The 26,836-nt window shown below is 45.8% G+C and overlaps 1 protein-coding gene across 2 annotated transcripts; it reads right to left on the reverse strand.

Moving 5' to 3' along the window:
- Window positions 1-1,647: 1,647 nt before the first annotated feature.
- On the reverse strand, window positions 1,648-26,205 carry LPAR3 (lysophosphatidic acid receptor 3). 2 transcript variants are annotated; one of them, XM_081008778.1, is made up of 3 exons: window positions 25,728-26,205; window positions 13,124-13,880; window positions 1,648-3,485 (listed from the first exon to the last, which is right to left on the reverse strand). In XM_081008778.1, exons 2-3 carry the CDS (start codon window positions 13,857-13,859, stop codon window positions 3,157-3,159), a joined length of 1,065 nt encoding a protein of 354 aa, XP_080864904.1. In that variant the 5' UTR covers window positions 13,860-13,880; window positions 25,728-26,205; the 3' UTR covers window positions 1,648-3,156. The 2 variants fall into 2 exon arrangements, with proteins under 2 accessions (XP_080864904.1, XP_080864905.1); XM_081008779.1 differs by lacking the exon at window positions 25,728-26,205 and adding an exon at window positions 15,759-15,791.
- Window positions 26,206-26,836: the final 631 nt, after the last annotated feature.

Below are 26,836 nucleotides of genomic sequence, written 5' to 3' on the forward strand. Positions count from 1 at the left end.
CAGCAGTGATTTATTTGATGGAAAGCACAGCCAAATATTTGAAATTGAGACTTCCTGCTCCCACCTACACCTGCTGCACACATTCCAGTGGTAGAGCCCTCCGGGTGTCTTCACTGGGGTGGGTGACATTTGGCGCGCTGCCCACCTGCGACTCCCAAGCCTACCCTGAGCTGTCGGGGTAAGGGGGGAGCTGTGCCACTTTCATGGCAGAATTTCCCCCTTCCCCTTTCGTTTTGACAGCTTGGGAGAGGCTTGGGAATTGTGGGCGGGTGGTGCACCAAATGTCCGCCATCAGCGGCTTGCTCTGCCCCTGGCTGCAGGGCATGCGCACCACTCCGTGCACCCAAGCTGCTATCCCGCGCCTGGGAGGGCACCCTCTGTGCCCTGCCCCCCTCAGGTCACACTCCGCCCCCCTCGGGAGCGCACCCACCCTCAGCAGTGTGGGCATATGCATGTTCCAGCAGTTTGGAGGCAAAAGGGAGAGGCATGACCAGGCAGTAGTTAAGAGGATGAAAATCCATCATGAGAGAGGATGGGATCTTTGTACAGCAGGCACCTGAAATGGAGAGACAGGTTGGTGATGCTATAGGACACGGGTGTCAAACACAAGGCCCGCGGGCAGAATCCGGCCCGCCAAACCTCGTCATGTGGCCCGTGTAGCCGCCGCCGGCCACCAGCCTTCACCTTTTATTCTCGCTTTTCTTTTCTTTTTTGACACAAGAAAGCCGCCTCTTCAGCACATGCGCGGCAGCCTACAAGCCAGAGAACGTCTGCCCTCTAGCGGCGCCGGCCATTCTGATGCGGCCCCCGATGAATTTGAGTTTGACACCCCTGCTATAGGATAATAGTGAGTGATATGGCAGTCAGGAGAAACTGGACCTGCAAGGGCGTGCACAGGTATCAGATGAGAGCAGCAGACTGATACAGAGATGTATACAATTTTAGATCTTGGTTACACTAATGCGAGCCAATGACATGCCTAATAAAATAGAAACGGGGCATCCTGCAATTAGGCTTTCAAATTTTCACATTGCACCGTAGGCTGGCGTTGTTGTTGTTGTTTTTTGACTTCTAAGTTGGCTAGCTGTGTGGAACTGGGCAATCTGTATCATGAACAATGGACATCATTCCTTCAAGGCTTAGCCTTCATCTGCTGGGCCCCAGGAGATCTAACATCAAATTCCGGTCTTAATTCTTCTTGCCACAATGCCCTGGTGATAATTATTTGGCAGCAGTGACTGCAGATATCTCTGAACACAGATAATCATTTTTCAAGCAGGTGTCGTTAAGAGAAAAATACTGGGCTGATGGACTGGTTTAGGCATGCTATTAAGCCAGACCTAAGTAGGCCTGGAACTTTGTTTATTTTTGTTTTCATACAGGGAGCATGCAAGAAGAGAAAGTGCAGTTTTCTCTCATTTGACATACTATTATTTTGCAATCCTAGGAGATGCATAATTTTAAACATTCATGAATTTGAATAAATTAGCACATGCTAATAAGAAGTGGTATTTCTCTCCCCAAGGTAGGCGGCAAATTCTGGTCCTGTTTTCTGGCAGCGTTTAGAGGAAAGGTGTCTGTATTGCTTCTAGAAAAATCCCAGTGTCTGAATATGGTCCCCCAAACAATGAGGTACCCAAACTCAGATATAAAGCATTGCATTTATTTACAATTCTGGACCATCGCCTGAAGTATACCACTGATCTCACACACAGTCCACAGGAGATAAAACCACTTAAAAAGTACAGTGCGAAAATTAATCTATGCACATAAAAAAATACTTTGAAATAACAAAAAGTATGATCCCATGCCTTTGCAAGAAGTTTTTCCCTCACTAACTTGAAAGGATTCAATCCATAAATCACAAAGTGCACATATATTCTTGCTTATGCCTCTGTTATACAGGTCTAACTTTCACCACACAATAGTCTAAATCCTTTTTTTTTTTTAAGCCGGGATTTTTCAGAAACTCAAATTTAATAACCAAACTTCCAACGTCTTTTGTGCTAGCAACTCAGGCCTGAACTTGTGACAGCTGAAAGGTAAGATCAGAGGCTTAAAAATACCGCCATCAATCCTCATTGTCCCACCTTCAACTGAAGCAGTCAGTGATTATTTGGCTTGTTTCTTTAAGAGCAAACAGTTCTGTCCCTACAAACAAGTCACAAATGTTGCATACGCACGGAATAATATGTTATTGGGGGACTGGATGCCTTTGCGTGCAATTAGTTTATTGCAGAAATCTCCTGAACTCCCCCACCCCATAATCACAGCTTGGAAGGAAAATCAGGATGCTCAGAAATCATTACATTTACTGGGATGGGGCAGGGGAGCCAAATAAGACCTGTTTTGGTTTTGCAACCCTGTTACGCCATAAAAAATATTTATAAAAATGTTTACTGGAGGAGCACAAACACCATACCACACAGGAGACTGAAGAGCCCAGTCCAATATATGGTTACTCAGGAGCAAGTCCCACTAAGTTCAAGAGGGCTTTAGGGCTGCAATCCAAAGCAATGAATATCATTTGGAAGCAAACCCCCACTGAGCAAAATGGCACATACTCCAATGTAAACATGCGTAGGGACAGGCTGCAACTTTGGTCTGGATCTCACAGTATTGAATAGCCCTCCATAAAACAACTAAAATAAAATAAAATAAAAATATTTCCACGGAGAGAAATAAAACATGACTCAGAAAGCTAGTTTACAACTCTTCTGCCTGATATCCTAGTTCTCTATGTGGAGATGATAGACAGATAGATAATAGATATAGATAGCTAAGCATTTAGATGTGAGAACCAGCCTCATCTCAGCAGTCTGTAGTGGTATACGCCACACACAGCGGTAACTTGGCCTCTGAAGAATGAGGACTCCACAATGCCGGTTGTACAGTTTTCCAACTTTAAAAACACACACTGCAGAATAAGTCCACTCCTTCTATTCTTCTCCATCCCTTCCAGCATATTCCCCCTCTCATCCAATAATTATTTACAATGATGTCAGGCCACACTGGGGTTTGGGTTTCCTGGCACACAGAGTATACACTTCTGCTGTTTCGGGATTACGAACTCAGCTGGTTCAGTGCTCAGTCTGCTTGCATCCGCTGCACAAGCCACAGTCCACTTCTTAAGGAGGAAGAACGAGAGAGTGTGGCTCAGGTGTTTCCTTTGCCACTGACTGTCCCTTGGGTGATGCCATTTTCTAAGTATTGACTAGAGGTGTCCATACTCCTGTTGAGCACCGTGGAGGGGATCCGCGAAGACCGGCGCTCCGGCCTCTCCTCAAAAGAGCAGCAGATCATGCGCCTCATCGTGCTCGACATCTCGTCGTCTTTGTACGAGTAAATGATGGGGTTCATGACAGAGTTCAGAAGGGCCAGGAGGAGGAACCACCGCTTCACATTCTGTACCTCACAACGAGTGCAGTTCAAGCCGTCGAGAAGAAGGACGACGAGGCCGGGAGTCCAGCACACAACAAAGGCACCTATCAGAGAGAGAAAGAATGGATGTGTTTGTTTGTTTGTTTGTTTGTTTGTTTGTTTGTTTGTTTGTTTCAATTTGTTTGGATTTGTTCATTTGTTTGCATTTTGCTGCATTAAGCATTTGGGCTTAGGGCAAGACAAAGAGGACTACATAGCCTCCAATCTTCCTCAGATGAAAACAGGAACATTTCTCACTCGCCCCTGAACTGACGCCCTTCAACCTCCCATTTTTTGCCACACAGACCTCCCCCTGCCACAGAGCATTTACATCACCACTACACCAATGGGACACAGAACACCCACCCCCCACTGTCTTGAGAAAACCACTTAATCCAGATTTTATTTCATTCTTTGGTAGATTTACAAAACGAAAAACATGTACCAATAAAGTGGTACCTCGGGTTAAGTACTTGATTCGTTCCGGAGGTCTGTTCTTAACCTGAAACTGTTCTTAACCTGAAGCACCACTTTAGCTAATGGGGCCTCCCGCTGCCGCCGTGCCACTAGAGCATGATTTCTGTTCTCATCCTGAAGCAAAGTTCTTAACCTGAGGTACTATTTCTGGGTTAGCGGAGTCTGTAACCTGAAGCATCTGTAACCTGAAGCATATTTAACCCAAGGTACCACTGTACATAAATTTTAGAAAGGAGCAAGATTAGACATGGACATACAAAGCATTAAAAGAAGAAAAGAGACTCTGCTCTACTTCCCCTTTCTTCCCGCCCAGGGCAGCCCTACCCTCTGCCTGCCCCTCAGAGCCAGCACATTAAGCGGGACTGGGCCTTGCTGACGATGGCAGCCTCTTCTCCTCATTGCCTGCACTCCAGCAGTTGCTTCAAGCTGCCCAAGGGAGGAAGCTGGCAGCAGCGGCCATGGAGAGACCATGGGATGCTTCCTTCACAGCCGTCACTGGAGGAGGCAGCTGCTGCTCAAGACAAACACTGGTTTATCCGTCTCCCCAACCTCAGCAACCCTGGTATATGCATGGAAAACCACGTTGCAAAATTCAGAGAAATTTGGATTTTGAAGGATGGCTGTGTTTCGATTTGAGCATTGTTTCAAAAAGTGCAAATTTGGGAAGTTCACCTTCAAATGCAAACCGAGTCGAATTTCTTTCTTGCAATAAGTTGAGAAAAACTGTGGTTTGTCGCCCATTTGTGATAGAGCAACAACCCGTTTGCAATATTTATCTCCTGTCTCAAAACACCTCCCAGAACAATGTGCAGACCAGCCAAGCATGCAGGTTGGTGACGCTGGTCAGAATCTATGAACCAACACACAAGAGCACTGCATTTCTTTTATTTCATAAATTTGTATTTCGTTCACCAACAACCAACAAATCAGAAAGACTAAAACCACACAGTAAAACAGACAAACTCAATTAATATTCATGGAACAGGCTAATTGTATCGCTCTTTCATCTCTGGTGCCGGCATTGCCGGTTTGTCATTCCATGCTTCTTAGTGCAAAAAGAGAGAGAAAGAGAAGGAGGGAGGGAGAGAGGCCAGAGCTAATGCACAAACCAGCATGTGCTTAGCTCAAGCCACAATTGCTGCCTATTTTACAAAAATAGGAAAATTACAGCTCTGCACAAAAGACAGGCTGCAGAGGACGCACAGAGGAAGTGCTGCCCATTTATGTGTTGTTGTTGTTGTTTAAAAAAATCAAAGTCAAAAGCTTACATTTTAGGAAGCCTTTTCCCTTCTCCCCTAAAGCCGGCAAAGAAATATTCCAGCAAGTTATGCCAGCGCTCTGTTTCCCCGCCCACAAACCATGCAAATGTAGGGCAATGGAAACCTAATCTGAATGGGGACAAGAGTTCAAATCCCAATCCTGCAGTCACCTTGAAATAGGCAGCTTTATTTCAATTCCCCTATCAGTGTTGCAGGCATTGTAAAAAATGCGTATGGCGGTGAGACCTAACTGTGGGCAGATCAATGCCGTAAATTCAAAGCACATGCCGTTCCTCAAAGAATCCTGGGAACTGTAAGTTTGACACGGGTACTGGGAACTGTAGCTCTATAAGGTGAAAACTACAGGATTTGGGGGGGGGGTTGAGGTGCTTTAAATGTACTTTAACTGTATGGTGTGGCTCTGCCCTGTCCCTCCCTGCCTTCCACGTACAGGACAAGTCCAAGGCCAAGTACATCTCGATCACTTTTGAAACAGCTACTCAGTTCATTTGCACAATACAAAAAATGTCAGTGTAAGCTATATAGACGTAAGCGATACGAATTTATACGGAGAGAGAGACCTTTTTATTTGCTTTTTGGTTTCTGCAAGCATCATTTCTGCTCAAATATAAGCATGTTAGGACAGACTGCCGATCACTCTTCAGCTTAGCAAAAACCAAGGTCATGTGTGGACTTGCCTGGAATGTCACCTCCTTTCCTTTCAAAAGGCTGCTTTGCATTTTTCACTGGGATGCTTCTGCGCAAGCTACATGCAGTGAAGCATCTAGAACATGAAAAAAACAACAACACTGTGTTGCTGGATCAGACGAAATATTCATCCAGTCCTGTCCTGTGTTTTTAAGAGCAGCCAACAGGAGACCGCTGAAAGCTCACTCAACATGACCTCCTATTCATCCTTAGATGTGAATTCCTACCATAGGTGACATTTCCATTTACAATCATACCTTGGAAGTCGAGTGGAATCTGTTCTGAAGGTCCGTTTGACTTCCAAAACGTTCGGAAACGAAAGCAAGGCTTCTGATTGGTTGCAGGAAGCTCCTGTAGCCAATCAGAAGCCACAGAAGCCCCGTCATACGTTCAGCTTCCAAAAATAGTTCGCAAACCGGAACACTCACTTCCAGGTTTGCAGCATAAGGGAGCCAAAACGTTCGAGAACTAAGCTGTTTGAAAACCAAGATACGACTGTAGCTGCACTGGCTAAATAGACCTTTCCACCATGGATGTGTAGCTCAACGAGGTCTGAGCATGCTCACAAACTTTTGAGAGTCTAGAAGAGTATGGAAGAGTAGTGAATTTCATGAGACAACAGCACACTTTATTTTCTTGCCTGCAAACCTATAGGCAACTGATTAGGTGATCCTGAGTTCTACTATTATAAGAAAGGAAGAAAATATTTTATTTTATAAACCTCTATATCATGATCCAGCCGCCACGTAAAACACCTACTTGTTAAACAAGCCAGCCACGTATCAACCCATTGTTGGAAGTTGGTTTGTTTTAAAACTGATGAGTGTGCCTTTTAAACCACGTTTCGTAGTTCACATGGCAAGGAATGAAACTGAAAGCACAGTGAATTCCTGATCACCTGGACTGCTTAAAGTGCAACTGAATACTGGTTTATTTCTGCCTCCTGACTGCAGGGGTAACATGAGAGGGGAGTGCTTGAGCCCAAAGTATCGCCTAGGTTTGCAAAGGCTTCTGAACTACCGGTAAACCATGGTTTGGCATTACGTGCACATTGGACCACTGTGCCTCTATTCATAGATTACTTGTGCAATTGATTGATTGTACTTATTAACTACTTTAGGCTTCATTTCAGAGGAAAAAGCAGGGAACAACACAACCATCAAACGCAATGAAGCATCTGCTGAGTGGATATTTGAATAGACAAGCGGTTATCTGTATCACTTTCTGCTAAATCTGGATCTGATCACGTCAAGGACAAAGAAAAAGCTGGGGACTATGGAATTGTGGGTTGGGATCCATGCTGTGTTCTTAAGGGAAACTCAAGTGGGAGCGGGGAATCATATGGGGAAGGGAGCAAGAAGAAGAACAAAAGGGTCGATGATAGGGCTCTCCTCTATCTGTCCAAGGGTCAGAGTAACACAGACATTGCACACGTAGGTCAATGGAACTGGCAACCACAGCAAGTAATTTCTGTCTAACGTTATCTAAATTTCTCTACCACTCACTTGGGTAAGCCTCCCAAGAAGACAGCTATCATTATCCAAAGATATGAGAGTGCATGATAAAATTGACTCGGTGGAAATATTTGCTAGTCAATCATAATAATAAGACAATGAGCGGATAAGAGTTTTTCTTCTTTTTATCGTAATTCTGGGACACGGGGTCAACCAATAAAGCTGAAAAGTGTAGATGTGGGCCAGGACAGAGGAAGTGCCTCTTCCCACTGAGCACAGCTAAGCCAAGGAACTCACCACCACAAGATGTAGTGAATGAGGACTATCAAATTGGAAAGTTTTTTGTAGGGGAGGAGGATACAACTATTGGTGGCTGTAAAACAAGATGAGAGGCACCATGGCTCTGAATGCCAGCTGCTGGAGAGCAGTAGAATAAGAGGGTCAGCTAGCCCTTATTTATGGATCAGGTTAGCTCTGGAAAACAGGATGCTGAAAAAGGCAGCCTAGAAAGGGTTCTTGTAATCTAGATGTTGGTATCACGTTGGAACAGAAAGAAGCAGGCAGAATGGCAATAATGCAGAACTATTTCTGGTCTGTTTTCTAGGAAATGGAAATATGAAATGAATTCTCACACAGGCTACAAGTCTAAACATCTTCAACGGCTGACAACCAGAAAACTGTTTCAGATAAAAAGGAAGGCACTCAAAATAAATTGAAGGCATTGTGACTAAAATACGTAGTTTCCAGAGAGTGGAAACTGTCATTTAAAGAAACCCAGCTAGATTCTAATCTCCCAACATAATAGGAAAAGGAATCAGAAACATCTGAAAAGCAACTGGCATGACGTCTGACTGGAGTGAAAATGCTGCTCTCCTGAGCAAATTAATAGGCTATAGCTTACTGTGAAACTAAGCCCTTATCTGGCCCTGCCAAAATTTATGGAGAGCGTTGCCATCCATTTCGGTATGAGCTGGGTAAAGTCACGGCAGTGCATTATTTTACAAGCGGTTTGCACCAGCGGGCTCTGCTTTCCCACTGAAAGGCAGCAAAACATACTTGAATCAGTGCAAATATGTGCACTGGGAACCTTTCATCCAGAGGCAATTGCAATTCTTGTTAGCAGTACTTATTTGAGGAAGGCTTATTGGGTATTCGTTCTACTTGCTTTCCTGCTCAGGTATCTTTAAAAACTTAGTAATAAAAACCAATTGCCGCTACAAGTTTTCAGAATTAGGGTTGAAGCCCCCTTTCCCTGGCAAGACTCTTTGCCCCTGTAATGACTGCAGAAATTCAGCAACTGAAGTTCTCGTTATCACTGTGTATTCAGGCCAGGAAAACAGTATTCGCTTCTTAAATTTCAGCCCGCCATGCTGCTGGTAAAAAGTGCAATAGTTTTGTGGGTGGGTGGGTCATAGATATATAGAGTTCAAAAGCTTACGGTAGGTATTTAGGGTTGGATCTTCTCTGTATTTAAAAACTAATTTTTAAAGGTTATGCCTCACTGTAGCACAAGGGTAGCAGTCTTAATAGGATCTGGAGGGCAACACGTTGGCGGTCCCTGATTGGCACCACAATCTGAAATGGCATCAGAAGGCCTCAGGCTATGCAGAGAAAAGTTAGCTCTAAGCAAGGATTCTCCACTGACAAAGTCAAAAGGGCACAATCTAGGTCACCGCCAAGATACAGCAAAAGCTAGCCGGAACTCTAGGAACCGGAATCACCAAAGGCAAGTTTGATATTGACCCAAAATAGTACCCCACTCCCCACTAGGTGTACAGTGGTACCTCGGTCTATGAACAGCCCTGTTAACGAACTATTTGGGCAACGAACTCCGCAAAACCGGAAGTAGGTGTTCCGGCTAGCAAACGTTGCCTTGGAAGCCAAACGGTGGAAGGGCACCAGCCTCTGTAGGGAAAGCGCACCTCGGTTTACGAATACTTTGGGTTAAGAACGGACTTCCGGAATGAATTAAGTTCGTAGACCGAGGTAGCCTGTACTTCTTTGTCCTCTCCCTTATAAGTGAATGGATGACGTTCCCTCATACAGGAAAAGAGGAAGTACTGCACTGAGGGGGTTGAAGATATGCCCCTCACAGTGGACATGTTCCAGCCATCAGGAGATGGGAGGCACAATGCATCTGTGCACATGCGCACGCACACACACTCACACATGAACAAACAAACCACAAAGCCCCCGAAATACAATTATCTAGGTACATACACACAACCAAACCATAAAGCCCTTCTTCCATTTGTAACCTGCTCCTTGTAGTAGTATAGTTAAAAGTCACTAAAAAGAAATTCCACACCCTCTAACTTTAGAAAGTCTTTCTCTGATATCAGAAGTGTGGCCATTTATTGTGGATTACTCAGCAGTAAGAGAAAGGTTGCTTTTTACTGTGACTTCGGCATTCCTGAAGAAAAATTATGGGGCTAAGAAGCCTGAACAAACCATGGCTCAAAACACATCTTGATGCTATAGATGCGTAAGATTTGACAAATAAGAGAGCAAAGCTTTTGCTGGGACTGTGTTGGTTCTGGTATCCTGTAACCTGTCTCCCAGCATGTCCAAACAGGCAGGGAAAAGAAGGAGAGGAAATGTAAACCACCCAGGGAAGAAAAGAGAGAGGCGTGGGAGGATTTCTAACCTCCCAGAATGCACATCATGGTTTTGCTTTAAGCAAACAGATTGTGTTGCCTCCTACCAATGGTAATAGTCAATAATATAAGACTATATGGGGTAGGGACATAGCTCAGTGGTAAAATGGTAAGTGTGTTTTGCATACAACAGGTCCCAGTTTCAATCCAAGGCATCTCCAGGTAGGGCTGGGAAGAATCCCATCTGAAACCATGGAGAGCTGCTGCCAGCCAGAGTACACAGTACTGAACTAGATGGGCCAATGGCTTGACTCAGTATAAGGCAGCTTGCTATGTCCATCTACCCCAGTGCTTCCCAAACTTAGATCTCCAGCTGTTTTTGGACTACAACTCCCATCATCCCTAGCTAGCAGAACCAGTGGTCAAGGACGATGGGAATTGTAGTCCAAAAGCAGCTGGAGCCCCAAGTTGGCGGGGGGGGGGGACTGCTCTACCCAAAGCTATCGTTTTGTATCTACTAAAGTTAGCTGAATTGACCCAGTGGAAAAACAAACGTGCCTCGCAATGGGACAGCTGTATTGTAGAAGACAATCCCTACTTTGAATTCACTATGTCAACCACAATGTATTTGTTTAGATCTAATAGCTGGGTCCCCGTCCCCCTCCGCCTTTCCCACACATACTTTGTGTTGCGCTACGAGAAAACAAGGCCTCCTTGAGAAATTCTGATGCCAGACCTAAGCAGCGAAGTCCTTGGGTCTGGCATTCAATAGATAAATGGGCGAAGCATTCGGACTATGAAAAGAGAGGCCGTCCTCCATGTTACAGATATCTTGCAATGTTACAATAGGGTCAGTAGCGGTCTCCCCCAAGGCACAGCAATGCTTTCTTTTGTTACCTCCTGTGAAAAGGACATGGCATGGTTATGAAAGAAGCTATTCGGTGCCTGACAGGCAATCGCAACATGAATAGCAGCCATGGCAAGATGCTCAGGGTCACCTCATCTCACTTAGCATTCCTTGACTGTTATAATATTTGCACTGCACACTGTAGATGCCCAAGCCGGTGAGAATGAAAATTCAATACTAGATTTGGTTTGGATATAAAGGCGTTCTGTATAACAGCCTTCCCCAACCTTCAACGTGGTGCCCTCCGGATGTTCTGGCTTGCAGCTCCCATCAGCCCCTTAGCTAGCATGGCCAAGGACAACAGGAAGTTGTAGCCCAAGATAAACAAGAAGGTACTACATCAGGGAAGGAAGCTGTAGTTGGAGTCTTCCAATCATGGGACAGGGTTCACCTGCCAGTAATTAGAATAGAGGCTCTATCTCAGCAGGTTTTCAGAACCTGGGCACTAGGGACAGAGCAATATAATGATTGTGAGGAGAATGAGCTCTGGGGAGAGGGAATGGGTAGAAGGTGATACGCTTTATAAACAGGGGAAGTTAAGATCTATCACAGTGCCAATAAACCACCAGAGAGATTCTAGACTGGCCTTACTTATAAAAGGACTGCATTTCAAGTTGGAAGGGACCAAACCTTCCTCTTAATACTGTGGTTGAATTGCGGTAAAAGGCACTTAATGAAACCCCCAAGTTCCACACACACCCAACTCCCATCCCCATTTTACTCAAATCATACCCATCCTATAGCCTTCCTAAAGCTGTAGCTGAAAGGATAACCACAAAAAAGGGTTAAAGGGCCAATCTATGGAGTAGATTGAACCCATCTCAATATTTTGGGACGCAGTGAACAAAAGTTAACAAGCCCACAGATTGGTTGGTTTATTTATTTTTAAAAACCAGGGCATCAGCCCAGCCACATCATTTATGGCCAGGACATTAGAGTGAAGGGTGTGTAAGAAATTTATTATTATTACTATTATTACTATTATTACTAGCCTGACAGAAAGAGTGAACTAGCTTCTCTTTCCCTACCCACCCACCCCCCAAGTTTACAAGAGTTGATGTGCCTGGAGGCAATTCCAACTCATCTCAGATGACCATATATTTAGGTTAAAGCCTGATTCCAACCTAATTTTTTTCCTTGTACTACTACCAAGTATACTAACAAGCTTCATATAGTTTGTGAGACTTTGGGCTTCCTCTTGGGATCTTTTGCTCTTTGTTGCAAAGCTGTTGGTGCCAATTAATGCAATCAGACATATTGCTGCTATTCCTAGTTCTTAGGTTTCCCGTCAGTGTATCCACCACCTGTGCATGACCTAGGGATGGGATTAAAATTCAATTCAGCTTGTATTTAAAGCTATCAAATTCACACTTTATGAAACAATATGAGAACCAAAACGCAACTTCTACAAATTTTGTGATGCAGTTCACTAAACAAATGCTGACTAAAATGCATATATTAGAGGAAAGTGCATAAAATGAACATACAATATTAATAAAAGAAAAAAACACGCAAATTATGCATTGTATTAGGAGAAAATGATTGCAAAGAAGTAGTCAATACTGCATGTAAAAATGTGTTTATGAATTCACACTAAAATGCTAGTGAATTTTCCTGGTGATTTTATTTTTGGCTGCAGAAATGTGGAGAACCGAATTTAAAACTGGAAAAATGAGGAACCGAGAGAGCCAAAATTGACAGATCTGTCCATCCCTGTGCATGACTACCACAAACCCTAGAGCAGAATAGTAGGGTTGGGTGTGAAGTCAAGCTATCAGCATGAATGTCAGAAACCCTAAAGGAGGAGAAATGCACAAGCCACCTCCTAAGATATTGCATTTGAAGAAGGGAGGGTGTTGTTACCATACCTCACATTTATAATTTTTCAGCATGCTGTGAATGCAAGAAGCTTGCAGGTAGATACATCCTCCATCTGCAGTTTAAATGGCTCTGTTTACCCACTTTGTAAACTAAAGCTGGTTATTATTCATAAGCAGCCTAATGATTCATAAGCAGCCCAAGGCCAATAATCAGGTCAATGGCTGTGTAGGCCTCCCATGGCACCACGAACATAGATCCAAGAGAAAGGATGAGGCGTGGAGTAATAACACCCTCTTGCAGCTGAAGACACATGGTGAGTTTCCATCCCAACATCCCAGAACCCCCATCCTATGATAAGGACAAAGTGGGCCCTAATCACTGGAAATGTAACCACAGGTGGCTCAACCAAGATCTACCATCCTTCTCAAACTGAATGATGATGATACAACACAAGCACATCTGCCCTCCACATCCTCTTACCTAAGACCGCCATGACTGTCTTCATAAGTTTCATTGGAGTCCTCCTGCGGCTGATGGATCCACTTGTGTGTGGAGATAAAACATTCGTTTTCCTCTGGACGTACATGTAGATTCTTATGTACACCACCACCATGATGAAGAAAACCCCCAGGTTGGAGACGGTCCAAAATATCAAGTAACTCCTGCTATAAATAGGAGCCAGCGAAGAGCAGGTTGAGATGTCACACAGGCAGTTCCAGCCCAAGGTGGGCACTGCGCCCATGAAAATAGCTATGGCCCAGATCAACAAAATGAAAAATGTGACCCTCTTCTTTGTGAGGTTGCTGTGGACCCTCATCCGAACAACAGACAGGTGGCGCTCAACGGCAATGACTAGCAAGTTGGCCAGAGAAGCCGTCAGGCTAGTGTCCAGAAGGCCCTGTCGCAAAAACCACCTGTTAACAGTTAGCGTTTTGGAGACTGGGCCAGTGTTGAACATCAAGAATACATAAGCGATGCCTGCAAAGAAGTCCGCAGCTGCTAGGTTGGCTAGCAGGTAGTAGAAAGGGAAGTGGAACTTCTTGTTTTTGACCACAGCGGCTATGACCAGTGAATTGGAGATGAAAATGAAGAGGCAAAAGAAGGCCCCAAAACATAAGACAATGACGAGAGTTGTCCCCGTCCACTCATCTGCTGTGGCTGTGTTACTCATGTTATAGAAGAAGTCCATGCGTTTATCATAGTGACATTCATTCATCCTGGATTAGAGTATGGCATCCTAAGGGGGAGAGAAAAAGAAAGGTTAAAAAAAATGGAGGATAGGAGTGGTGCCATCTTGGAATTGCCATGGATAAGGAAGCTGTCCCAAACAAATATTTCTCACCTTCAAAAGTCAAATCATGCAACTACACAGGTTATGCGAAGCAGGCAAGCTAAATCCATTTATGTGCACATTTATGCCTTTTACTCCGGTTTCAGAACCTTGATGTTTTTAGGTAGAGTCCTTATATGGAAATGCCCCATTTTAAGAGTTCCTACACGCCACAAGCAAGCCACGTGTCAGACTCCAGATCCAAGCATATTCAACACTCTTCCAAATGAATCAGATACTCTTTGTCATTTTATGGCAAGACATTCTAAGTGCCCGTTAATATTTAAAAAAACAAAAACCCAGAGTGTAAATTAAATATATAAATGCCTTTACAAACGGCTTATTTATGTAATTAAATGTCCCAAATGTCCCGTCCATGGATTTAATCACATGGAATTTACTAAATTTATTACATTTCTATCCCACCGTATTGGTCGCAATATCAGGCACATATATTTGATGTGATGAGCAAGAGGCACCTGAGCCTTTCCCAGTTTTACTAAGGAGTCCTGCCCCGTTCTTTAAGAACTCCCGAGCCTCAGGGGAAACATTTGGAAACCCTTCAGGGCAATCAATCAATCAATCAATCAATCAATCAAATGTTTAAGAGATTAGGAGTGGCAATTCTGCCGCAACCTTAAAAGCAAGTTCTGTTTCACTAGGAGTCGTGTTTGTTATGTATATTTGCATATATTCTCTATAATTTGTATGCTAGGTAATAATTTTCACTCTCCTAGGTTGCTAGCTTTATTTAGGCACACAAGAGTCAGCTAAGCAGGCGTCGCTCGCCGCTTCTAACTTAAAATGTGCACACTGTGTGCTAATTGTGACACAGTCACTCAGGTTCTGCGTTCCTCCCAGAGCACATGGGCAGTTGGATGAAAAAGTTGACAGAGCTCCCACACTTCCAACAACTGTGTGGAACAGAGGTGAGGGCAGCCTTCAGCTTGTGAGAACCAACTTCATTTCACCGCCCCCCACTGAACCCCAAGATCTAACTGGAGCCAGGTACAAAAGATGTCCACTTAGAATTAAAGAACTTTGTGACCAGGAAATAGTTCTAAATCCCAGAACTGAATGGACCTTGCAGCTCTTCCACACAACAATCCAATCCTGGTAACCTTTGCTTCCGCTTCCTTCATTTCAGCACTGTAATGTGGAGGGACGGGGGCATTTTGTTGTTGTCATTGTTAAATACTGGGAGTCTAGCATCCTTGATGGTCAACTTCAAATCATCCAAAGATCTACCACCCTACCTTCTGTCCACCCCAAGTATAGGAAGTGGCATTTCAGCAGGTGTAGTATATAAAGCCAGGTAAACCTGCTGAAATCCCTTCTGGTACACAGTGGTGAAAGGTGCAAGAAGGAAATGCTTTGCTAAGCTTGAAGCCGTCACCTTTGAGTCAGGTAGGCCATTACTTTTGGGAAGAACAGCAGACCTGCCACAATTTATGCAACTAAGGCCTCTCCTTATCCCTCTATCACTTGCGAACCATAGAACTCACAATTTTCCTCCCTAGTTGCTATAGCTACTCAAATAGCACTAGTGTTGCTCATTCCCTACCAGTCTGATCCTGTCCTCTTCTTGTTCCTGTCAACAGTGTGTTGGCAAGCGCATGAAGAATCAGGTTCCCTGTGAGGTAACTTCAGAGTTTGAAGACTTAAAGGAAGAGGAAGGAATACAGTAGCCAATGGTGAGGGAACCTGTGTCAGCCAGAGGACTGCATTTTTTTGTTTCTGGACAAGCTTTTGTGCAGAGCCAGAGGCAACAAATTTACAATTTACCTTTGTATCATATGCTGGTTTCTACACAGACCTCTCATCCCTCATCTAGGCGAGCGAAAGATATCATCAGAGTTCAAGGGCACATTCCAGTCAGGCAAAAAAAAACACACTCAAGGAGGCTGTGAAGCAAGACTGCTGAGGGACATGGCCTCAGGAGAAGTGGTGTGGTCTGGGGAGAGTCCTGAGGGCCAGACAGAGAGGGCAGGAGTCTCCTTGGGATACGAAGCCCTCTAAACAGAGAGGATGCTTTGCTTGATTGAGCAACCTATAAAGCCTTGCCCAAGGTAAATGAACAGAGGAAGGAGGCCTCCAACAACCATGTCAAGAATCACATGTGTGCTGTTAAGCTTCCCTGGGTCAGTCCACCCAAACATTTTGGCCCTTTTTCTGGGCCTCAAAACAACTGAATCAAAGACTAGCTGGTGACCTTTGGGGCTCCTCTGAGCCAGGCCCTTCCTTGTTGAAGAAGAGCACTGGACCTCCATGACTGTGATCCATTGGAGCTCATCTCCACATGCTCCTACTTACCCAAGGAAGAATTGCAAGGTTGGAAAAGGACGGGCTCATTTGTTTCATTGTGGGATTCCATGAAAAATCTCTGCCACCCCTTAATTTATATAAAAACATAATAAAGCATAAAACATTAAAACAAACTTCCCTATACAAGGCTGCCTTCAGATGTCTTCTAAAGGTTATACAGTTACTTATCTCCTTGGCTCAGGGGGGTCGCATAACTTCATACCCTCCAACATTTCTCCAATGAAATAGGGATGTCCTAAAGAAAAGTCGGACATTCCGGGATCAAATCAGAAACCGGGATGGCTGCTGTAAATCCAGGCCTGCCCCTGGAAAAGAGGGACACTTGGAGGGTCTGATATTGGTGGGCACCAATGTTACTTTTTCCAGAGGTGTGTTTGAATGCACAGCCTTTAAGGTCAGGTGGAACTTATGTTATTTGCAGAGGAGGGTATAAGCAATCCCTGTCCTGTCTAGTTTTCAGGACTCTGGGTAATTCTGTTGATATTGCCTGACCAGAACTTTCCCATGGCAGAAACACCTTGCCTGCATTGTTATTCACAGGAAAAAGAACATGCTGCCTGTTCTTTACAGACACTGTGTACTCAACTTCCTGCTTTGCTTCTGCTGTATTCTCACAGAGCCACCGACCAGGATTTCAGCTGAAGGTGTGTGTCTCACCACCCCACATGCGTTTCAAGTCCTGAAGTGCACAATGGATAATGATATCATCTCTAGAAAGGTGCTCATCTTGCACAGTAGTGCTTCATGCCCCTCACATCCCCTGCAAAAGGCTTTGGGGTGGGGGGGCAGAACCCCTAAAATGGCATACAGGGTGGGTGGGTGTATCATTCTGTCTGGCAAGCCGAACTGCTTGCACAGATGGAACAAATGCAATGTTGAATTGCACCCCGTGACTTGATAAGGAGCCTTCCCAAGATACAAAACTGGGAGATGGGAAACAGCTATGAGGATTAGTCTCCTTGCATTCTCAGCAACATGGCCAAGCTCATGGGTGCGATCAGGGGCATACGAAGGGGGGCGGAGGGGTGGTCCACCCTGGGCACCACTCTAGGGGGGTTGACAAGATGGCCAGCTGCCCCCCCTCCAGCTGTAGAGCAGCCGAGGGCGCACACACAGTTAGTATGGGCGCCGCTCGCGTGGCGTCTGTACGGGTTGCCGCGCATGCGCAGTCCATATGGACGTGCGCTGCCAGGTGGTTCGCCCCATCCCTCGGTGTCCCACCCTGGGTACCAGAAAGGGTTCCTCTGCCACTGGGTGCGATCACACCTTTTAAGTCAATAGGTAACTCAGAAGAAGCAGCTGCGTGGAACTAGAGGAGCTACCAAGAACGCCAAGAAAACAACAACATAAATGTGAAATATGAAGACAAACGTTTTGATTGGGGTTTGATAATGTTCCTTTCACATAAAGAAGTGCTTGCTGGATCAGGCCAAAGGCCCCCCTCTTGCACAGCATCCTGTTTTCACAGTGGTCAACCAGATGCCTGTGGGAAGCCCTCAAGCACAAATAATGTGGTCATCTTATACACACAGCAATGAATCATTAACTTTCCATTTAGTGTAACAATGCAAAATGCAAATTGATTTGTAGGGAAAGGGTTTGCAACCGGATCTCTCTGATGGAGTGCTGGTTCACAAAATTAATGGCTTTCTTTTTCTTTCTTTCTTTTTTTAAACACTAGAACATGCAGGCTTATTCTTTAAGAAGAAGAAAAAAAGATAAGTATATCTTTCCTGCACTGGAATATGCAAGATTTCTGGTAAAAATGAAGACACAAAACATTTCTGGATTCCATACATACATACATACATACGAATATCTCAAGGGCTGTCACATAGAAGAAGGAACAAGCTTGCTTTCTCCTGCTCTGGAGGGCTGGACTTGAACCAACAGCTTCAAGTTACAAGAATGACCGCTCCCCACATTAAATGGGGGCGCCCTTTGCGTGGTCGCGCGCAGCCCCCTGGACCCTATGCAGCACCATTAACACAGGCTTGGCTTCACCTTCCCCAGGTGGGGTACCTGGAGGTCTCCACCTACCTCAGCCAGTTGCCCAATCCCGCCTGGGGAGGTGTTGCCAAGGTGATCAGGCCAGGTAGGGGGAGGGACCACCCTGCCCACACACTAGGGGGAGGATCTTACCTGGGAATCGTGACTAAACATGTGGGGAAACTTTCTGACAGGAAGAGCTGTTCAACAGTGGAACAGTCTCCCTTGGGAGGTTGTGGACCCTCCTTCCCTGGAGGTTTTTAAGCAGAGAATGGATGACCATCTGTCATGGATGCTTTAGCTGAGATTCCTGCATTGCAGGGGGTTGGACTAGATGGCCCTTGGGGTCCCTTCCAACTCTACAATTCTATGATTCTATAATTTATAAAAAGATAGAGTTGGGGGGAAATACTTTGTGCAATATTTATTAACATTTCCAAGAAAAATAACTACCTATGAAAGTGTGCCAAGAGTAATAATAATAATAATAATAATAATAATAGGAAAAATAAATTTATAAACAGAAATAATGGAAAGCAATAGCATTTTTTTAAAGCTGGTTTTCAAAGGCAATTCTGCCAAGTGGGCAAAACCTCAATTGTTCAAGCATCATCAGCTGTTTAAAAGACTGGATAATATTTGACCATGATCACATAACATCTGACAAGTTAGTTTGATTGGTGTGTTGGCCAATCGTAACAATGTCTATTGAATACTGCAATTATTTAAATATATTGTACAGAAGATACCTTTGAATAATCCAAGTGAAAAGCAGTCCACAAGTGTGTCTTATCATCACTTTATTACTTCCCAGGCGTGAGTAAATAATTAAAAGTCAACAGAGGCGAGCCACACACGGAAAGACAATATTATGCAATGCTAATGTTAGACATTGTGGGCCATTTTTGTACCATACTCCTCTAGTTCAAAGCTACTGCAGCCATGCTAAAACCTGTTAAGGGCAGACACCCAGTACATCTCTAGTTACCACAAATTTAGACTCTGGAGACTTTCATAATTTAAGATCTTCTGAAATTACGGTTTAGGAAGTCTATACATGGTATCTAACCTAGAAACGTCATGACAAAGCTTTCATTTAAAGACTCCCGGAGTTGAGGACTAAATAAAGAGTTGGCATCTCAGCCTGTAATGAGGAAATATTCTCAGCATTTAAGACATTATAAAGCCGGTCTCCATACTATTTACTAAATATGTATGTGCCAACTCCTTTCGTCACCATCATATCCTTTCCCCCTTAAGCTTTGCTCTTCACCCGGGCAGTATATACCAAGAGCAGGATTGGAAGTCAGCAGAGATTACTGGATTGAGCCTTGATTGGGATGACTGGATACTTCAATATGTCGGCCAACAAAACAATACACAGCTGTGCAGAGTCACCATATCTCAGCCTCTTGTCTTCTAGTCTAGACAATTCAATACAGAATCAGTTGCAAAGATATTGGTACTGGGAACACAATGCAAATGAAGCTTTCCTCCCCCCCCCCCCAAAAAAAAGCATAAAGGATTTCAGAAAAGCAGTTTCATTGACCTGTGGCAGCAAAAGCACACTTGCCAAGATCCAGAGGGGACATTCCATGCTCAGAAACTGGGTTGTACACCTGGGGGAGCCATAGTTCAATGGTAGCGCATCTTGCTTTGCATGCAGATGGTCACAGGTTCAAATCCCAGCCATACCTCCTGCACTCCGTTCTGCAGCACTGTTTGGCGCCCCTGCAGTGTGGCACCCAGTGTGACCACACCGGCCTTGTGGGGATGATTGGGCAGATAATTCAGCAAATAAAAGTGTCTTCTGGAGGGGTTGGTGGGGAGTTGATGAGCAGAGTGGGCGGGGTCACAGCCCCTCCGGTATTCCTATATCTACACTGCCCTCATTACAGGAGTTTGTGCATGCATGTTTGGGCCACTGCAAAAGTTGCACCAACCACGCCTGCAAACGTTGTTTGCATTCTGAAAGCAGGAAAAGAGCCAAAGTGATTTTTGATCTCGTAAAGCCACGAGCAGGCGCCTTCAAAGTCCCTGAAATGTCTTGATTACAGTGGACTGAAAGTAAAATAAGAGTCCAACCTAGACAAATCTAGGATTTGCAGCCTGGTACAGGGTATATTTTCGTTTCGCTTTCCAGTGCACATCCAAAACTTATATAAAGAGAGGAAAGATAAAAATACCCATGTTGCTATCAATAGCCATCAAGCCATAAGCACTATATCAAGCATGTTTTCCTCTATTTCACACATTGCATAATTAAGTAGCTGGAATGAGTTGGGAATAATGTCCAGAATATTTCATTGGAGAATGTGACACGTGTTGTAGAATTTTAATTCAGAATGTTCCTAGTTTGTTGTTGCTTTGGCTTTCAGACAATATCTTAATTCAAATCACAGGTGAGACACATTAAAAGTCCAATATCAATGGAGCTGATAACAGAAAAACTTCATTTGAGTTGGTTGGGCATATCCACACCACACATGGTATCCTGGGAACTGCGGTTTGCCAAGGGTGCTTGGAATTGTAGCTCTCTCTGGGTGGGTAAACAAGAGTTCCCATAATTCTCTGGGGGAAGCCATGTGCTTTAAATGTACGCCATGCATGTGACCAAGTCTGAGTCTTTTCTCATGGCAGAGAATGTTTCTTCCAGTTGAAACTATTTTTTACACGTGTGACTAATCTTCTGCTGCCCCAGTAAGTATAAACAAGAATAAAGATAACATCAACTGTTCATCTCTAAGGTGCTACTGGAAGGAATTTTTTATTTTGTTTCGACTACAGCAGACCAACATGGCTACCTACCTGTAACATCAACTGTTCTGACACAAATTAACAGTATCGGAAGTACTCTTGTTCAGATCGCTGTATGCAAAATCTTATTCTTCCTACACTGGAAGAATGAAGGGCATGTAATTTAAAGTGGAAAAGTTTACACTGTTGACTTGTTCTCTTAAGCCCTCTTGAAGCAGGAGAGGGGTGGGGACCCTTCTTCAGCTGAAGCACCACATTTTTTCTCACAAATAACCTTCTGAGCGTCAGAAGCAAACGGCTGGCAGGGCCAGAGGCCAAGTGGGTGGGATCAGAAGCAAAAGTGGGTGGAACGATGGGGTTGACTCTCACCTTTGCAAAGGAGGTTGCAATCAAGCCACACAAAAGCTAGACGCTTCCACCTGCCCGCCAATCTTGCACCATGGCAAACATGCAAACGTGAATCATTGTCATAGTTTGGGGCGTATTCCATCTTGAATGTGGGCTATGATGAGATCTGAGATCTGGCCAGACGGAACTGGGGGCCACATTTGGCCCATCAGCTACAGGTACCTCAGTCAGTAGAGCATGAGACTCTTAATCTTGGGGTTGTGAGTTTGAGCCCCATGTTGGGCAAAAGATTCCTTTCATTGCAGGGGGTTGGTCCTTGTGGTCCCTTGAAGCTCTGTGAAAATTGTGCAAATCCTGATGTAGAAAAAAAGGCAGGAAAAATATGCTCAGCAGTAAAAGGATGATGTGCATGAGGAATGCCGAATCCTGACCCAAACCAATGGCTGCCTCCTCACTGCGCTCTCTCTCCAAGCACTTTATTCGCAGCTGGAATGAGGAAAAGGAGCACCTTGAGACATAGACTGTAGGCAAGTGAGCTGCAGGCAAGGAATGAAGTCCACAATCCCTGAGGCCAGCTAATTATGCTACCAAGTTCTGTCCCCTTTTTGTTTAAAAAGAGCCCTGTTTAAACGAACGGTTCCACTGCCATCACATCTAGCTTGGTCCTCAGACTTAGGACTCAGCTCCATTAGTCAGAAAACAGCGTTTTGAATGCATTATAAGCATGCAACACAGGATGGCGCTGAAGAGCAAAAAACATTCTTTGCGATTTTCCATAGTGTTTTTTTTCTTAATTAATTTCTGACTTATTTATAGCGTCGTGTCCCCCCGTCCCCCCGTGTGTAGATCCACCCTTAGTGAAGGGACAATTAATGTTGTAAAGAAGTAATATCCAGCCATTCCCAGTAACACACTTACAATGAAAAGCCACCACAAGCTGCAAGTATTGTGTTACAGAAATTTTACTAAAAATTTCTCAGACAAGCATGTACTTTATTTAGTTGTTGTTTTTTTAGGTCATTTACGCACCACCCTTAATTTGGAAAATCTCGGAACCGTTCTCAAATCCAGAGCAGTTTAGAGGGTAGACACAATGCAAGTAGCAAAACACACACAGAGAGAGACTTTAGCTCCTGGCTATATCTGATAACACAGTGAATTCATCACTGTTATCGGCCTCAGCAGTGGCGAACCTTAGAGCATTTAATCTCCACTTGGTGCCACTCTATTTCATGCATCGATTAGCCAACAATTTGCCTTGCAATAGGCATTTGCCCACAAGGCTCAGTGACTTCAAACTCTGGCTTATAATCAATTACGTCTATTTGTTAGCTTTCCCGCTCAACAGTAAATGGAAAAGATTGCCGCGAATTCATTGGCGTTATTATTGTTGTTGCAGTCACAATTATTATTTTATGTTATGTACCATTAGCCAACTTCCAAATGAATGTAGGTACAGAGGTTAGGGTAGCACGGCTGCTTAAGTGTATAATACTTTGCATGGCTGACAAAAAGAGTCTCATCCTTAGGGACACCGTTCCTTAAAGAGCCGCCCTCTGATTGTCACAAGGGAGGTCCAAGATAAGGGAAGAAGCCAACCCTTTGCATCTTATCTGCGGCCTGACAATGCAACGAAGAGCCCCGGCTCAATCCCAGTCTGCAGTCACCCAAATGAATGATTAGGTTTCAGCCTTACAAGTCACCCAGGATTATTACTGAATCCTGGTTTAAATATATCTGGCTGTCCAGGCACTCTTGTAAACATATATCCCGAAAGAAGGCAGTTCCACTCCTGTTAGTAATATTATCTCTCAGGGTTGGAGCCTTATTGCAATTCTTTCCACTCTCCAGTAGCCAAGGATTCAGCCTTTTCCAGTGCTACTGCCTGCCCATGAAGTGAGCTGGCTAGCGATCACAAAGTGATTGAAAAGGCGACTGGGACAAGGCACTCAGCGCAAAAACAAAGGCAGCGCCGCAGCCCTAACTTAAGACAACCTGTCTATTGAGCATTCATTCTGACTGGTTTGCACAGAGTTTGCAGGGAGGTTATACAACATCAGCTGTTTATTGAGCATTTGCCAGTACAGTGGTACCTCGGGTTAAGTACTTGATTCGTTCCGGAGGTCCATTCTTAACCTGAAACTGTTCTTAACCTGAAGCACCACTTTAGCTAATGGGGCCTCCCGCTGCCGCTGCCCCGTTGGAGCACGATTTCTGTTCTCATCCTGAAGCAAAGTTCTTAACCTGAGGTACTATTTCTGGTTAGTGGAGTATGTAACCTGAAGCGTATGTAAACCAAGGTAACACTGTAGTTCTGTTGTGCAAGAGCACCATGTTCACTTTAATTGCACAAACTGAATTTGCCAGTACGTGGTTGAATACCACCCTCAAATTAGCAACCGTCTGGAAGGACCCACTGTCTGGATTTTGAAGAAGAAGAAGAAGAAGAAGAAGAAGAGTGTGTGTGTGTGTGTGTGTGTGTGTGTGTGTATTCTAGCCAGATTAGCATTGCAGTCAAATGATGGATGCAGGAACTGCAAACAGAGAGAGGGAGAGGGAGAGGGAGAGGGGAGAAAACACTTTTACATTGGCCCCAAGGCGGTTGGATGAATAAAGCAAAGGTAAGAGCTTATGCCAGAATGGCTTCATCAGAACCAAACATGTTGCAGAGGAAAATCGAAATGGTGGCGCTCAATGGATTGTGGATTAGGATTACCAAAAAAACCCCAAACATCTGCTCTAGCTTGGCTGCATCAGAGTCAGTCACAACAACAAACAGGCATTTAGTAGCCCAGAGACCTGAGCGTATGAACATGGGCAATTGCCTGCTGCAATGATACACTTACTCTGAAGTCCATACATTAAATTAAACACACTTCTTCTTGGTGGTGGTGATGAGAAGTTCATTCTTCCCTTGTTGGCAATCCTGCCAGCTTTGCTAACAAGGCAAGGGCAGGTCACGGCTGCTCCCATCTCTAATTGCACACCTGCCCTCTCCCTCTGAACGCAGGGGCGGATTTGGGCAATACGGCAACCTGAGCAAGGACAAATTTTGGCACACACACCCAATATGACAAATAGGTTTCGTTATTATTTTGCGCCCCCTTGGCTCGGCGCCCTGTGGGGGGGGACGACGACAGCCTGCACTGCCCTAAATCCGGCACTGCTGGAAGGCTCTACCTCAAAGGTGAAGAAACCTGTGGCCCTTTAGATCCAACTTCTCCCATCAGCCTCAGCCAGCATGGCCCATGGTTAGGAAAGATGGGAGCTGCCAGTCTGGAAGGGCCCACAGGCTCCCATCTTCGCTCTACCTGCTGGAAAAAAAGCCTTCTCTCTTTGGGCAGTGCTGAAAGGAAGCCTGGTTCTAGCTGGGTCACCTAGAGGGAGCGAAAGGTGACCCCAGGAACTCCACCAGGAACTCCAACGGAGGAGCAGCCACCATTTCTGTCTGTTCACTCACACTTTCACGCTCTGTCCGGGCAGGGTGATGGGGCCCAATCCCCCAAACAGCACCACCCAGAAGCATGGACAGAGGCAGGGGATGGCTGCCCCCATCACCACCACAAAAACCAAGTAAATAAATAAAAATACTTAGAAATTGTAGAAAGATTTTGACAGATTTTTCTGAGCTGCCTTGGGTTCCAAAGAAAGTAATTTGAAACAACTGCTGTTGAGACATTTCCTTCCGAATCTGCTAGACAGAGGAGGGCGACCGATGGGTGTCCTGGCCCCCACCCTAACATAAATCCTGGCTACACTCATGCTCAGAGGAGAGTGCATGCAAGCAAATCATAGAATTGCAGAGTTGCAAGGGGTCCATAAGGGTCATTAAGTCATGCAGGAATCCAGGCACGGTCTCCCATCCAACTTGGAGCCGCACCGGACCCTGCTTAGCTTTGCAACTGTGCTAGCATCGCTAGGAGAAGAAGGGAAGCTGCTCCTTCCGTGACTCAAACTGCGGAGAGGAGAGAGGCGTCCCGCGTTCCCGATCCCCGCTGTCCTGTCGCTCCCCACTGTCCCGGAGAAAACTCTTTTTCCTTGCTTTGCACGTTGTCCACCCACCTCCTCCTCCGCGCGCGCCTCAGCTGGGCGAAGCAACAGTTTGGTCTCCGCGCGAAGCCAGAGGCGCTTGAAGAAGGCGGCGGCGGCGGCGGCGCTCGAGTCCGGATCCCCGGGCAGTTCCTAGCTTCCCACGGGGACCTCGCTTCCACAAGTGGAAAAGGCGCCGAGAGGGGAGCCACAGGCGTGTCAGTCACCCTTCTCTCCCCCCTATTACCTCCGAACCCTACTCCCTGCCCGTCTCCCCTCACGGCAGGGCGCAAGCCCCTCACTCACCACAGCAGCCTGCGCGCGCGCGCCTCAGTTGCAGCCTGCCCGCATGCCCGGCTGGCACCCGCCACGCCGCCCGCCCGCTCGCTCGTTCTCCGGCGCCGGCTCCTTCCCGTCAAGCCGGACGGTGCACGGTCGGCGTTTTGGGCGGCTGCGGCCCCCAGAGCCGCCGGCGTGGGCGTGGGCTGCCTCCTTCCTCCACCGAAGGCGGCGCGAGGGCGGGAACCCTTGGGCGAGCCGAGGCGCCCTCCGTCGGTCAAGGCTGCCTTCTGGGCCGGCGCTGGGAACGTCGCCGCGCGGTTTCTTTCGCAACCTGCCGCTCTCGGGTCCTTCCCATTGGGCCCTCGGTGGTTTGTTATGGTTTCATTCGCAAGCGGAGGCCTGAGGAACTTCTCGCGGCGCTGCTCCCGAGCGAATGTGGAGCAAGGCGCAAGGGCAGCAGCGGCAACGGGAAAGCCCAGTCGCTGCTGCTTCGCTTCCCTGCCTGCTCCCGCCTCTTTCCTCCTCCTCCTCCTCCTCTCCCAGTCCGTCACAGCCACGAGGGAAAAACTCCTGCTCCTCCTCTACATTTTCTTCTTCTTCTCCCTTCCCCGCACTTCACATGCGTGCATACTCAGTCAAGACTAGCCCCCCAGGGCAAAGGGGGCAGTGCCCCACCGAGACCTGGGCCTGCCCTCACCTTCTTACCTCCAACTGGTCCAGGGATGGCACTTCCTCGGCGTTGGTGTTTCACTTGTGAAATGGGCCTTGGTGAGGATGGGGGCAGAATTCGAATGTGTGCCCATGGCTCTGGCGCCACCTCCTGTAGGGCTTCCTGCCTGGATGGGGCATCTGTCATGGACGCTATAGCTAAGATGCCTGCATCGCAGGGGGTTGGACTAGATGACCCTCAGGGTCCCTTTCCAACTCTTTAAGATTCTAGGATTCCACCCTACCAGCCCCCGCAGCTCAAAAGTTAAGCCCCACGGCTAGGGCATGGGAATTACTTCATGCGACAGAAGGGAGGAGGTACCTTCAGTCCTGTCTTAGCCTCTGGAAATTTGCATGGATGGCAGGTGTGCCTTGCTGCCCCTAATGCAGCAAGATTTGCAGCCATGTGGAAAAGTTATGAACCA

The sequence above is a fragment of the Podarcis pityusensis genome, assembly GCF_964106645.2.
Source record: "Podarcis pityusensis genome assembly, chromosome: 6".
In the NCBI taxonomy this organism is placed as follows: domain Eukaryota; kingdom Metazoa; phylum Chordata; class Lepidosauria; order Squamata; family Lacertidae; genus Podarcis; species Podarcis pityusensis.